At 41.7% G+C, this 15,764-nt stretch overlaps 1 protein-coding gene across 4 annotated transcripts in view; it reads left to right on the top strand.

The window, feature by feature from the left end:
• Slc5a1 (solute carrier family 5 member 1) overlaps nt 1-10,915 on the top strand; it is a 160,448-nt gene extending 149,533 nt beyond the window's left edge. For all 4 annotated transcript variants that reach the window (XM_050141337.1, XM_050141339.1, XM_050141338.1 and 1 more), the window contains exons 13-15: nt 369-584; nt 4,106-4,211; nt 9,167-10,915. In XM_050141337.1, coding sequence (XP_049997294.1) covers nt 369-584; nt 4,106-4,211; nt 9,167-9,390 — 546 coding nt within the window. In that variant the 3' untranslated portion in view covers nt 9,391-10,915. The remainder of the gene's footprint in view (nt 1-368; nt 585-4,105; nt 4,212-9,166) is intronic.
• Nucleotides 10,916-15,764: the final 4,849 nt, after the last annotated feature.

Raw genomic sequence — 15,764 nt, 5'->3', positions numbered from 1 at the left:
GGCCTCACACTTCTAGTCCAACACTCAACCACTGAATTACACCCTTCACCCTCAAACTAGCTTTTCTGTTAGGAGGAAGGCTTTGATTTGATATGCACTGTTAATAGTCTATACCAACCAGTAAATGTTTGAACCCATTATATTTTGAACTTTTTTTATGATACAGGATATCATGTTGTTGAAACAGAATAGACAGACTTATGAAAAGTGCTACTTAACAGTTCTGGCCCAGATCTGTGTCCTGGCTGTGGATGGCCCGGAGGAGCCTTCTCTCCTGTTTCTTCATCTATGGCTACTCCACATAGGACAATGAGAACACCAGTTGTTTTCTTGTTTCAACACAATTAACCCAGGGTTTTCTTTTGCAGGGAGCCTTCTGGGGACTGATTCTAGGCCTTTTGATTGGACTCTCCCGTATGATTACTGAGTTTGCCTATGGAACCGGGAGCTGCATGGAGCCTAGCAACTGCCCCACCATCATCTGTGGGGTGCACTATCTGTACTTTGCCATCATTCTCTTTGTTATCACTCTTATTGTCGTCTTGGCCATCTCCTTCCTCACCAAGCCCATTCCAGATGTGCACGTGAGTATCCATCATTCGAGACCTTTCCTGCCCGTGTTCCACAGTCCTTGCTGCAGCACCCACTGAGCAACTCATACTTTACAGGGCTGAGATAGCTCCAGCTGATCGATGGTTTCATGTAGGAGGATTCAGGATGGGAAACATGGGATGCTTGCTGTATCAGCACTGTCTGGTCCAAGCCCTTACAACCCAGACTTCAGTCTGGGGCTTTCCTGAAGACTCAGCTTCCTGAGTAATGCCTACAAAGAGAAGTGAGGTCACTTGACAGGCAGCATAATACTCTAGATCAGAAGTCCTTGTCCAAAATGAGAAGTTGTATTTCATGTGAAAATACCATGGCCAAATTTCCAGAAGTCCTGCAACACACATGCCTAATACAAAAATCATCCACTCAGGGAAACTTAAACTATAGCTTACTTTTTGACTTTTTTCTAAAGGAGATATCTTTAACAGTATGCTTTCTGCTACTATAAATGAATGCTACAGAATAAGTAGATTATAAATAATATTATAAACAATATAATTATATAAATAATATTTCTAATGTTAAAAATGGCATTTACAATATTATAAGTAATAGAAGTTTATTTCTCTCACCATATGGATGTTGGAAAGTCAAAAGTTGACAGGCTTCATATGGTGAGGGGTTTCATGTTGCATAACAATGTGGCAGTTGGGCCGGGCGGTGGTGGCGCACGCCTTTATCCCAGCACTCGGGAGGCAGAGGCAGGCGGATCTCTGTGAGTTCGAGACCAGCCTGGTCTACAGAGCTAGTTCCAGGACAGGCTCCAAAGCCACAGAGAAACCCTGTCTCGAAAAACCAAAAAAAAAAAAAAAAAAAAAACAATGTGGTAGAGGGAGAATGGATAGAAGCCAAACTTCATCTTTTTTTTTTAATCAGAAAGGTTCTCCCAAGGTAGCAGTATTAAGAGGTAATTGAATTACTTCCTTCCAAAGATTATCTAAAGAAATACCCCACTCTTGATGTCACACCAGCAATTACATTCCAGTATTTGTCTTGGAGGAGACATTCACACCACAGTATACTATCAATGCCCACCCAGTTAAAGCCTTCACAAGTCATAAGACAACTTCTTCAGCTGCATATGTTGACATTGGGTTAAAGTTATTTCATAGTTTTACCAATTCAAAGAATAGTAAATAATGTGCCCATCTTATTATAATAAAAATAGTCTAGTGACCCAATAATACAACATTCTATTGTTTCCAGGTTATCAAGGGAACAGAGCTAGAAAAGGAACCCAATGTAGCATTTATCTGTAGAAAAAGGGTTGTATAAACACACTAATACAAGCACCCGTGGAATCCCTAAGAGAGCTTTAACCTCCCTGGCAGATTATCAAGATCTGAGACAGCCTTAATGTAAAACAGAATCTGCATTTATAGCTGCAGATTCTCCAGCTTGTCTTTTGCCAGCTCTGTGATAGGGATCTTTACATTGTATCAACCATTTTGCTGTATCTCATTCTTCGGAAGCATTGAAGCTTCAAACATTTTTAGCTCTGAGCTTCCTTGTGTATTGGCAGAGACTCCTCATTCATTCCCGGCCACCTAGACTCAAAATAATCACACTGAAACTATATTAATTGCAACACTACTTGGCCAATGACTCTAGCATATTCCTAGCTAGCTCTTATATCTTAAATTAACCCATTCCTATGATTTTATATTCTACCACTAGGCTTGTAGTTTACTCCAGGGTGCATCTGTCTCCTCCAGTGGCTATATGGCTTCTTCTGACTCCGCCTACTTTCTCCCAGCATTCATTATAGTTTTCCTGCCTAGCTCTGTTCTACACTATCACAAACCAAAGTAGCTTTTTTATTCATTAAACAATAAAAGCAACACATATACTGGAGGACTTCCCACACCACTTGTAAAGTAGAGAAAGCAAGGCATTCAGCAAAAGGCATGACTGGGGTGGATGTATGGCATTGGTTCTCACAGAATTTTACAAATTCTTACCTCAAATTCCAAATTGTATCAGTAGAAACTGCCCCTGCTCCACTCTGTGTGGACAGGGCCCATGTTTGTAGTTCTTATTTCCATGGTGTGACAGTGTTCAGTAATAAGATCTTACAATGCTGGTTCACATAAATGACTGCTAGGCTTCTTTCTTAGCAGCAGTGATGAAAGGAACAAATTTAATTATCAGAGAAAAGTGAATTCATTCACACAACAAATATTTCAGGTAGTGTCTTTTCATGAGATGTTAAATTTTAAAAACATAAAAGCTCCATTTTATCTATGTATTTTGGGCATGTGTGATTGCGCATGTGTGGGCATCTGCATGCTGCAGTGCACACTGAAGGGCAGAGTATAACTCACGTGAGGTGCTTGTCCTCTTCTATTCAGCAGATCCTCAGGATTGAACTCGAGGCTTCATGCTTGGTTGTACTCTCTTTTATTCATGGAGCTATCTCACTGGCCCAGCATGTTTAAATCTATTGTATTTTTAATTCACTTTGCCCTTTATTTTTGTTTTTATTTTTTTTTACTACTAATATTATTGTACTTCTTTGATACTTTCACATATGAACATACTGAATTTGGTCATTTACACCATCCATCACCATCTCATCCCATGTCTTTCCAACAAGCCCCCTCTTACTTTGGCTCACAGAGTTTAATTATGACTGCTTGCATGAGAGTGAGCCAGGAATCCTCCAGAACCCGGGAGCTTGTCACTGGCTATCCCACTGGAGAAAATGGCACTTCCTCTTCAGCAGTCTTTAATTGTCCTCAGGCCCTCAGCGTGGGGTGGGGTCTCCTGAGTGGCTTCCCCGTGAAGGAGGAAATGATGACAGCCCCATCTTGTGCAGGTCACTGGTGCAGTGAGGTCCCCAGTGCAGGAGGAGTCATGTCCAGTCGCTGCTCCCACGCTCTTCCCCATCTGGTCTTCTCTATTCTCTTCCCTTCTCTCCTGTGATTCTCCCCTTAGCATCTCCCTAGATTATGCTGCATATATTATGTAGGATTTCAGTGGGAGAGTGATCCATGATTTCTTGGTATGGCAAGGCCATATTCATTTCCTTTTTTGATTCATACTTTTCTGTTGTTCGAGGTTTCTGTCCTGCATGGTTTCTGCAGTCGTTAAGTCCCAAAGAAATCACACAGAGGTCTACATTAGTTATAAACTGGCCCATTATCTCAGGCTTCTTATTAACTCTTATAACTTATATTAGCTCATTATTCTTGTCTCTGTTAGCCACATGGCTCAGTACCTTTTTCAGTGAGGCAGTCACATCTTGCTTCTTCTGTGGCTGGGCCAGGACTGCAGAGGAATGGGCTTCCTTCTTCCTAGAATTCTTCTTGACCCACCTCTACTACCTGTCTGCTTGTCCTGTCTATACTTCCTGCCTGGCTACTGGCCAATCAGTGTTTATTTAAATTTTAACTGACAGAATACAGAAATTGTCCCACACCACTTTGTTTCCCCAAATTCTTGGCCTAAGGCACTATTTCAATCTTTCTGGTAATCTGTTCTGCTTTCTCCACAGCTGTACCGTCTGTGTTGGAGTCTTCGTGACAGCAAGGAAGAACGAATTGACCTGGATGCAGGAGATGAGGACTTCCAGGAGGACACCAAGGATACAATTGAGATAGGTTTGTTCCTAAACCACTTGTTGAAGTTTAGCAAATGCCTTTGTCAATGCTCACATCTCTTCTCAGGGACTAGGGAAGGGTGGTGGAAAACGTGTGCGGATATGCACAGAAGGAAGCTCACCAAATGGGCGACGCTGGGAAACCCTCTCAGCTGCCTCGCTCCTCAGAATTTGCAGAACTCAGTGAATCAAGGATTGAAGAATAATTTGTTCTTGATGTGGAGCACAGTCAGGGTGGGAGATTAGGGCTTTCTGGTATAGCCTATGATCTGAGATAGAGATGTACGCAAGCTATGTCCATTTCTGATGACACCAGAGTATGGGCCAGAGGCTCTTGGCATCTTAAGTTTTTCCACTTTAGGTTAGAAACCCAATTTCCCTGGATGCTTAACATGATGCTTAGTGTCCATAAACTTACGCTTTGTGATTTTTTTTCTGTTGTCTGGGTTTCTGTCCTGCCCAGTTCCTGCAGTCATTAAGTCCCAAAGAAATCACATAGAGTTGTACATTAGCTATAAACTTATTGGCCCATTAGCTCAGGCTTCTTATTAACTCTTATAACTTATATTAGCCCAATATTCTTGTCTATGTTAGCCACATGGCTCAGTACCTTTTTCAGCAAGGCAGTCATATCTTGCTTGCTCTGTCACTGGGCCAGGACCGCCAAGGAATGGGCTTCCTTCTTCCCAGAATTCTCCTGTTCTCATTGACCTGCCTCTACTTCCTGTCTGGTTGTCCCGCCTATGCTTCCTGCCTGGCTACTGACCAATCCGTGTTTATTTAAAATATAATTGACAGAATACAGACATTTGTCCCACACCTCTTCCCTCTTTCTTTTTTAAATAACAAGAACTCTGAATCTGATATCCTTTGTTTAGCTTTTCTCCTGACCATTAGCCATAACAACTTGTAACCAACATTCTAAACAAAGGAAAATATCCATAGTCTATTTTTTGGGAATGTGGGCATAGTTCTCCAGGCTACTTCCTGCTGGTTGGGGGTGCTGATAATCTTATGGGGACCTAAAGAAAATTTAGAATTATGATCAGGTCCTGACTGGAGTATCCTATGAGACTTGATCATCTCAGGCAGAGTCATGAATGTGTTCTGGATGAAGAACTCAGACATCTGGTCCTACTGGAGATTTCTCAGGTGGTCTTCCTTGATCAAACCTGATTTTTCTTAACTCATAATGAATCCACAGCCTCTCATTTCCTGTGGAAACAAAAGCAAAACTTCTCCATAGTAATATACCTTTTGACTTCAATTTTGAAGTTAACTATTATCAAAATAACCGTCTTGGATTAATTGAGCAGCATGTATAAACAGATATCTTTTGGCAACTATTGCTCCTTCCTCAGCATTCAAACAATTCAAAGAGAACATAATAGCATATAGTATCCAGACTCTCTGTATATTTTTCATCTTTACATAGCTTTATTTAAACCTCTATTTCTTTTACTTTTATTTTTACTATTACTTTTAATTTTGACTTTTTGAGACAAGTTCTCTGTGTATCTTCGGCTGTTCTGGAACTCCCTCTGTAGATCAGGCTGTCCTTGAACTCACAGAGATCCACCTGCCTCTGCCTCCCAAGTTCTCTCTCTCTCTCTCTCTCTCTCTCTCTCTCTCTCTCTCTCTCTCTTTAAGGACTTTAACCTTTTCTTTTCTCTCCCAAGCCTGCATATATTTTTAACACACTGTAAAACATTTAGAGATTTTCTTCATCTTTGAATCTTTCTTTACTGTATACCTCTCTTTTTCTGACCACGTGAGTTTTAATTTGTTAAGCAAAATGGCTAGAATTAAAGCTGTGGCTTTGGTGGCTAGATCCAGCCTATTTCTTAGCTTTCTGAGATTTCAGCCTCATGGCAGAGGTACCAACCAGATACATATTTATTGCCACAACTCTATGATGTTTTAAGGTCCCTGCCAGCAAGCAAGCTGCAGCAATGTGCTCACAAACCTCACTCAAATGCTCTGTGGCCAGATCTCCAACCTGAAAGAGTCCGAGTTTGTGCTGGCAGGACAGCCCAGAAAGGTGGCATTTTAAAATGGCATGGCTTTTCTCCTGCTATGGCTGAAAACAAAAAAGCATGTGGTCAGCTTTTCATCAACACCATTTAAGTGTTTTGTGCCAGGGCCTCTTAAAAGAGCTGTAAGGTTTTACAGCTAAAGCTGAGTCTGGAAGCCTCTATTAAATGAGAGCACTTGCCTCTAGCAAGCAGAGCCCATCTGAGAAAATGCTGCTATCAATAAGTCATGCTATCCTTTTTTTTCTAGAATTACTTCCCAAACTCTCTCAGGCTTTATGTGGATGCAGTTTCCACATGGACATGCAGTTTCTGTCCAGCCTGGTTCCCGCAGTCGTTACGTCCCAAAGAAATCACACAGAGAGTCTACATTAACTATAAACTGATTGGCCCATTAGCTCAGGCTTCTTATTAAATCTTATAACTTATATTAGCCCATTATTCTAGTCTATGTTAGCCACATGGCTCAGTACTTTTTTTCAGCAAGGCACTCATATCTTGCTTGCTTTGTGACTGGGCCAGGACTGCTGAGGAATGAGTTTCCTTCTTCGCAGAATTCTCCTATTCTCATTGACTTGCCTCTACTTCCTGTCTGGTTTTCCTGCCTATACTTCCTGCCTGGCTATTGACCAATCAGCGTTTATTTAAAATATAACTGACAGAATGCAGACAATTGTCCCACACCATTTTTCAGTTCTGGGGATGAAGCCTTACTTAGACTTAGCACACTGCAAGGAGAGTGCTCTGTGTCTGATCTCCCCCACACTAGAGCCAGGCTTAGTCTTTAAATTAAGTCTGTCTTAAACTTTGTGTTGCAACTTTTTCTATGTGGAAGAGAAACACACATGGGTATGCTTATGTATGGTATGCAGAAGTATGGGAAGGTTAACTACTCAAGTCTGTGTGCTTTATCTGTTACTGAAATGGAAGGTTGGTCCTGCAGACAGCACTAGATGAAGCAGAGAAAGTTACGAGTCTGGCATCAGACACATAGACTCCTAGCTGCAGACCCAGTAGATGTAGAGCTCACCGTGAGCCCAGGGACCACTTGGGCTCGTCACCTCACTTCAGAGTTCTGAGACACATATGTACTTGGCCACTAAAGCTCCAAAAATAAGTGTGTGAGCTAGGAATGGTAGCACATACCAATAATCCAGGAGTCGGGAGGTCAGTCTGGCCACATATTGAGGCTCTATTTCCCACCCCAAAAAAGCAAAACATATTAATCTGCTTATAAAAACCAGGATGTGCCAATCAGTAGTCTCTGAACACTGTGCTAACACGTAGAGTGGGATCAGGGGAAGGGACCTGACCTGCAGACCCCAAAGCCACAGGATCTTCACAACAAAGGGCAACAGCAGGATATCCAGGAGGAGCCCAGGCAAGGCTCAGCCTAGATCGGGAGGTTGAAACCAGAGGCCTTGAACCAGATCAATGACTCCATGCAATGACCACTTCCAGTAAAGCTATAAGGACAAAGGGGCTCATGGTGTGACTCACGGTGTCACACTGCAGCTTCCCTGATGAGATTTTTATTTTTTCCCCCTTTTAAATTTATTTTCCCTTTTTCTCTTAAATTTTGTTTTATATGGGGCTGTGCAGGGGTAGAGGGCAAAGGGATGGGGAAATGAATAGGATCAAAATACATGATGTAAAGACACAGACTAAAATTTTTAAGAAGAACAAAAATAGCCTGCCACATTTAAAAAAAGAGAGAGTAGGGTGGAGGTCACAGCTGGTCACTGGCAGAACTGGCATCTGAAACTACACCTGTCTCCAGTGCCATAACTGACCTCTGAGCTGGGAATCTGCTCCCTTGCCGGGCATCCACTTTGGGTGTCTGCACCACCGCATTGCTTGGTCTAGCAGTACTAACGTGCACCTGGGTGCTGTGAGCCTGGCGGGTACTGACTGCTGTGACTGCGCATCAGGACCTGGTCAGCATGGCCCTTCCCTCTGGCTGGGTGTGTTGTAAGACCTTAGAATAGGCAAATGTCTGCAGCTCTCCTCTGGGTCAGGCCAGCCTCCCTGCCTTCCAGTGGCATAGCAAACGGATAGGGGTCCTAGATTTCAGAGGTGGGTTTACCATATTCTCCCTAAGTCAGTTGTCCATCTCGTTGTTAGCATGTCCCTCTCATAATCTATTATCTTACCTGACTATTCTAAATCAAAGCCTATTTTTATTGGTCCTGGGAGAGATAAACCTCAGATTAATTGATTATGAGAAGCCAGAATCAAAGTCAACCCTGTCTCATAATTTGAACATTGTGTTTAATTTCCATTCCAGAAAACAAGAGAATTAGGATTCTTCTACAGAATGTAAATGCTTTGTAGTATTCCATCTTCCCAGGAAACTCTTTCTAGTTCCTTTAGCCCAGTGGTTCTCAAACTTTGGGTCTTGACCCCTTTGTGGGGGTTGAAGGCGTAAGTCATAAATAATCTCACATGTGTTCAGAATTATGATTAATAGAATAGTTATTTATTTAAAGGGGAAAACTTACAGATCACCATCCCAGTCAACAGCCCTCTGAGCAATCAGGAAAGGAACGTAGTCGCTGGAAGTGGAGCCTGAAGCAGGAGAACAAGCGGAGGGCAGTTGCTGCTTTTTTTTTTTAAAGAGATAGAGACCACGCCCCAATGGGCTGCTTTCTCAGTGGCTATTGGCTGAAGGAGCAGAAGGAGCTCCTGCAACAGGGAGGTCAAATAACTCTTTCACAGGGGCTAAGACCATCTGCATATCAGATATTTGCATTATATTTCATAACAGTAGCAAAATTACAGTTATGAAGTAGCAATGAGAACAGTTGTATTGTTGGGGGTCAACACAGCATGAGGAACTGTATTAAAGGGTCACATCATTAGGAAAGCTGAGAACCACTGCTTTAGACTTTGTATCCAACAATCTTTTGATGTCTTTTTGTAGAAACAGAAGCTCCCCAAAAGGAGAAAGGATGCTTCAGGAAGGCATATGACCTGTTCTGTGGGCTGGACCAGGAGAAAGGACCAAAGCTGACTAAGGAAGAGGAGGAAGCCTTGAAGATGAAGATGACAGACACTTCTGAGAAGCCTTTGTGGAGGACAGTGGTGAACATCAACGGCATCATCCTATTGGCTGTGGCTGTCTTTTGCTATGCCTATTTTGCTTGAGTCCTGCCTTCTGGTGTAGACTTGGCAAGGCTGGCTTTGTATTTCCCTTTAGACAATTCTGCGGTTGTTTGGGGGAAATTGTAAATTTTTTCCATTGGGATTAAATATGTATATTGTGATTTTAGAGTTGCTGGAAGGAAATAATTACATTGCTGTGAATTTTTGCATTTGAAGCCAGTGTGACACACATATCTGCCTCTACTCGAGTTTAAGAAGAGAAATTGACTCAGGTCTAGGAAAAGTCCAACTTAGTCACAGAAGCCTTGTGGGCTCATGCTACTCTGCCCCAGTATATCCAGCTTGTAATTATTGTTTATAAATCCTTCAATACAATATTTTTTTTAAGTTGTAGTCTCGTTTCTGCCATTTTCCTGTTTCCTCTTCCTTCATTGTTAAGAAATCTTTTTCCCAATTACTCATATCTTAGATTTTTTTCTAATAAAATGAAAATCATTTTTATAATTGGATGAATGCCCAGAAGCTGAGGACAGAGACCTTATCCCAGGATTTTGTTTCTTAAAGTGGTGGTCTCAAGGGGACAGTATTTATCTGCAGTATGTGGACTCACACCAATTGGGGGTGCAGACAATCTTGAGCACCAGGAATTTTCTGGCCTTTAGGAAATACCCAATGCGTGTCTCCTGTGTTTGTTATTCATCTCTGTGTTTGCTGTGCACGAAGTGTCTTAGCTGCTCAGGAGTGTACATTGACTCCAGGAATTTTATGGCATTTTTGATGGATCTTGCTTGGTCCTTGTTTAGTTTGTATTTAATTTTATTATTTTTGTGGCTGCACAAAGTATACCTCTGATGTCCAGTATGGAGAACACTGCATTTCCTTGTGGCCCCTGCCTCATGGTGCTGATGTTGACATGAAATATGTTCTTAGAAGTTGACACTGTGTGACAGGACGGAGCAAATGCTTTTGCAGGGACACATGCCATCCAGTCACAGTGCACCTTCCCAGGAACCGTTGACCTCATTAGCCCAAGTTCCTCTTTCCTGTGTGTTCCCAAGGCCACACTGGTTGCCTTTTAAGGTGTCCCGGTTGGTGACCACCCACTGACAAGACTAAGGCAGATGCCCTTGTCTCTAGGTGGCAGTGTTTAGCTGCCTAGAACTAAGTAGGAAGAAGAATGTTGATGCTGAGCTAGTTTTCCATGGGAAAATAATTTTCATTTAACTTAAAATTAATGAATTAATTAAAATTACCGTTGCAAAAATCTAAATTATTTTGTAATATTATCCCATTGAAACTAGGAAATCAGTATGTTATTGTGGAATGATTTTAAGTTAGTTTACAAAAGAGCTGAGTAAAGTCTTGGACTTAGATCTGGCTCCCAGGGTCAATGGATGGTTTGTGTTATAGGAAAGAAACCTGGAGAGAGTTGCTTGAGGTCTTGTCTCCTTCCCCTTCCATTAGACTGAGAAGATGGAAAGTGGGGAGTTACTCAGGGACAGAGTTCTGTCTCAGAGGGCTTGGTGGTAGGGTGTGCGTCTTGAGAAAGGGGAGGATTGAAGCTTGTGGGTGGAAAGGGTGGTGTGAACTCTCGATGGCTTTGGTTTCAGTTCTTGGCATTGCCTGTGATCTACTGTATATATGTTAATAAATTGTTTTGTCTGGGCTGTGTGTTTTTCTCTGTGAAGATGGAAAGTCTTGGTGCTCACAGGATCTTCTGTAGTATGGAGAAGACCTTAGAAAGGGAAAGGCAGACACATGCAGGAAAGTGCCATGCAGATGCTATGTTAAGTTGTGTTATTGTCCCAGTGGTTAAATGGTATTTGTGTTGATAAAAATGAAAACACTAAAATTCTAACAACTTTGAAAAATTACAGATAAAAAGTGAACTTAATTGTGGTTAGCATTCAGATATGGGACACACACACACTTGAACAATTAAAAATTATAGTCAAAACCAGGCACAGAGGTGTGAGCCTATATTCTCAGTTACTAGAAAGGCCCAAATAGAAGGAACACTTGAGCCCAACGGTTCAAGATAGCCTAGGCAACATAACCATATCTCAACTCAAGAAAAATGTAGCTATTAAACTCAAAATACAGGTTGTCCCCTGAGTTCAAACAGTGATTATGATCTTTTAGATTATCTCTTGAAATTATGGAGTGAACCAAGTCTTAGCTCCCCACCTATGATCACCTCTAAGACCAGGGAAATGTGTCAAAGCTTCAGTCTTCTTCACTCATGAGGTCAGGGAGCACACTGTGACTTTGTATTCCTCCACCAGTCCGCCTCTGAGTTTAAAGACTGCATGGAGACTTGGTCCCCCAGCCAGAGCATCCTAGAGGCCAGGGAGTGCAGTGAGATTTCAGCCCCACACTGATGGTTGCCCTTGGAGGTCAGGGAGTGAGCAGAGACTCTGGTCCCAACCTGTCTCCACACAGCTCTCATTTCCCTCTAGAAATTTTCCTGATTAATGTCATACCAAGGTCACTGTAGCAGGTCTCACCAGTCCCCCGCTGCTCATGCCTTCCCCCCACCAATTCTCTGTAACCCCCCTTCTCTCCATCTCTCAAAGAACAGAGGCCTCCCTGGTTTATGGGATGTTCTAGCTTCATTTCTGCTGCTGGGTCAACTCTCCTGACATAGAGCTGCATGAGGAAGGAGAGGGTTTAGTCAGCTTCTAACTCTAGGTTGTGGCCCTCGATTTCAGGGAAGTCAAGGCAGAAACTCAAGCTAGTTACATCCCATCCAGAGTCAAGAGCACTGAGAAACAAATACACCCATGCTGCTTTCAGCTACCCTTCTTCACCAGTGTGCAGGTCAGGGTCAGCCCATGAAACGGAGACACCACACTCTGGGAAAGAAGGAAATTTTTACAGAGGGCCTAGGGGCTAACCTTATCTAAATTATTCTTTAATTGAGGCTCTCATCCCAGGTGACTCTAGGTTAGGTCAAATTGTCAGTTAAAGCTAACCAGCACCTTCATGACTCAGTTAAAGCTAACCTGCACCTCCATGACTCAGTTAAAGCTAACTAGCACCTAGGTGTCTCAGTTTCCCAGGAACTGAGACTGTTGTGTTATCTGATTATATTTTTACCCCTCTTTCCAGTCTATTTTTAACCAAATTCTCTCTCCCTGCTCAGCCACTCCCCCTTCTATGTATGCCCTCCTCCTCTACTTCCTATGTGAGATTTCTTTCTTATTTGTTTTCAAACACACAATAGCTAGTGTATTAGCGTAGTAGGAGAGAGCTGCTTGTTAGTTCCCACTTCCCAGAACTGAAATAATCACACAGAAACTGTATTATTTAAATCACTGCTGGGCCCATTAGCTCTAGCTTCTTATTGGCTAACTCTTACATATTAATTTAACCCATTTCTATCAATCTGTGTATCGCCATGTGGCTGTGGCTTACTGGCTAAAGTTCTGTCCAGCTCCAGCAGGGCTACATGGCTTCTCTCTAACTCCACCTCCTTTCTCCCAGCATTCAGTTCTGTCTTCCCTGCCTACCTAAGTTCTACCCTGCTATAGGTCCAAAGCAGTTTCTTTATTCATTAATGATAATCACAGCATACGGAGGGAAATCCCACATCATCTCCCCATCTCTGTTTAAATGAAAAGGAAGGCTTTATCTTCAATATAGTAAAATTACATGTAACAAAACAGATATCAAGTAAGAATAAAGTTACAATATTTATATCTACTTTATCTTTTATTATAATTAAGGAAAACTATAACTATCAATGCTTCAACTCCATCAAAGACTCCAGAAGGATATACTATTACCTAAGTAAACAGGAAGTGCATTATAAACAACTTCCAAAACTCTAGAAATGGTAGAGACATCTTGCTGCCTGGAAAATCACCCAAAGTTCTTCTGTATCATTGTGCCATCCATCTTCAGCCTACAGACCCATAGTATCCAACAGACTTTTCCATGAAGCAGGAAATTTCAAAGACAGTTTTGCCTATATTGGCAGTTTGTCAGTCACTTTCTTCTGTGTCCTGCAGAATGTCTGGCAGATTCTTTCATGAAGCAGGAACCCTAAAGGATCATCTCACCTTTAGGCAAGTGCAGCAGTCATTTTTCTGTGGGTCCTGCATGTCCAGTTAAGCAGTCCAATCAAGAGCAGTTTCTTGTCCAAATGGCTAGCAAACTCCATAAGGAGTCTCCTCGATGCCCATCTTCCTCTTGAAGTAGATTGGTGCTGCCAGGAGCAGATGTGTCTTATTGTCATGAAACAATTCCTAAATTCTTGAACATTTTAAATGTCATATTCTGTAGTCTTTGAAAGATTTGAAGGATACCTATCTGAAATACATCTCTGTACATCTACAAAATCTAACTAACATAACTACAAACTTGACTATTATAGATGATTATCTATTAGCCTATATTCATTAATTATACATTACATTTTTAAATCAGCTGGACAAACACAATATTTTAATAAAGATCAAAAATACATACATACAGTAAAACAAAATTGACCTTAAATTTATATCAATAAACCAAGATCATACCATTGCAAGTCTCTATAGCATATTCCCCTTTAAATGTAAGCAAGCATTTATAGACAATATTTTTAAATATGGGCACAGTTCTGTCCAAACTTCTTCCTGCTGTTTATTAGGTGAAGTAATTTTTGAGGGGTGTTGAAGGCAACCTTTTAGGGGGTCTTGGTTCATCAAACCACATTAGTCTGAGAGGATTCCACAGGTTCTCATCCTCTATGGAAACAAAAGAAGAACCTATTTTCCAAAGTAACATATCCTTAGACCCAAATTCTGAAGTCAAGATACCTTTATAATATACATGCTGGTTTAGCTTAGCAGTCCATACAATGAAATGTCTCTCTGTATTTAGCTCCTTCACAGTCAAAAAATTCAAAGAAAACACAATAATATACATAATCCAGACTCTCTGTGAATTTCCCATCTTTACATGGCTTGTTTTTCTTTACTTCTTTTAACCTATTACTGTCTGTACTCTGTATCTTTAAAGACTTTGTTCTAATTTTTTATAAACCATTCATTTCATTTTATAACTCTCTATACTCTTTTTATTTTCTCTCCCAAGCCTACATATATTTACCCAACACTGACCCATTTAGAGGTTTTTTATGTCTGAATCTGTCCTATCGTGTATATGTAATTATTTACTGTCTTGAATAGTTTGTAAAATGGTAAGCAGCTTGGTTGCAGCTGCTATGGATGTTGGTTCTGCCTCTCTCCCAATTTCAAAATGGTGGAGGTACCATTACTGCCAGCTCTGGGACCACCCAGTAGGAGCTGCGCTCAGCACTTTAACTCTGAGAATGAACATGCAGCACATAAACCCTTTTTTATCTGAGTAATAGCTAGATATTCCATGCAGAGCATTGCACTGCCTGGAAATATCTCTGTACATGGCGGCAGGAATCCTCCATGCTCTCCTGCCTGTGCACTCATAGCAGTCCTCACCCCACCACCTTCCCAGGAAGGGTGTGTGTGCATGCTGAGCTGCTGGAATAATCTCAGCTACTTTCCCAAGCAAGCATACAAGCACCCAGGCCCACAAACCCCATTCAAGTGCTCCATAGCCAGACCTCCAGAAAGAGTCAGAGTTCATGTTGGCATCACAGCCCAGAAAGCTGGCATTTCAAAACCATTGCTTTTTTTCCTGCTACTGCTGAATCAGGAAAACCTCTTTTTAAGGAGCCATGCTCTATTTGCTTCTAGGAAACAGAGCCCAGCCAAGAAAATGCTACTACCAAATCATACTTAACTCTGTTCTTTTGTGTCTAGGATTCCTTAGTAAGCTCTTTTTTAAGGTTTTTAAGTGGATTTTAGTTGGCCATGTGGGCGCCAATTTGTAGTAGGAGAGAGCCGCTTGTTGGTTCCCGCTGCCCAGAATTGAAATAATCACACAGAAACTCCATTGTTTAAATCACTGCTTGGCCCATTAGCTCTAGCTTCTTATTGGCTAACTCTTACATATTAATTTAACCCATTTCTATCAATCTGTGTATCACCATGTGGTTGTGGCTTACCAGCTAAAGTTCTGTCCAGCTCTGGCGGAGCTACATAGCTTCTCTCTAACCCCGCCCTTCATTCTCCCAGCATTCAGTTCCATCTTCCCTGCCTACCTAAGTTCTGCCCTGATATAGGTTCAAAGTAGTTTATTCATTAAAGGTAATAATCACAGCATACAGAGGGAAATCCCACATCATATTAGTACTGTGTAGTGCTGATGCTGCCCCTTTATTTCCTGAAACAACCAGTACTTACGAAGTGACTGCTGTAGTCAACTGCTACTCTGTTTTCATAGGTGACTATTGTTGCAGATAGCAATCAACTCTCAGGGGAGGTCTGAGGATAAATAGGGCCTCATGCCCTAAACACCCACCAAAAGTAAGAAAATATTCCAACATG

The sequence above is a fragment of the Alexandromys fortis genome, unplaced genomic scaffold, assembly GCF_014885135.2.
Source record: "Alexandromys fortis isolate MF-2015 unplaced genomic scaffold, M_Fortis_MF-2015_v1.1 scaffold_7, whole genome shotgun sequence".
NCBI lineage: Eukaryota > Metazoa > Chordata > Mammalia > Rodentia > Cricetidae > Alexandromys > Alexandromys fortis.
Note: the sequence above shows the minus strand (reverse complement) of the source record. Positions and strands in the feature narration are given on the sequence as shown.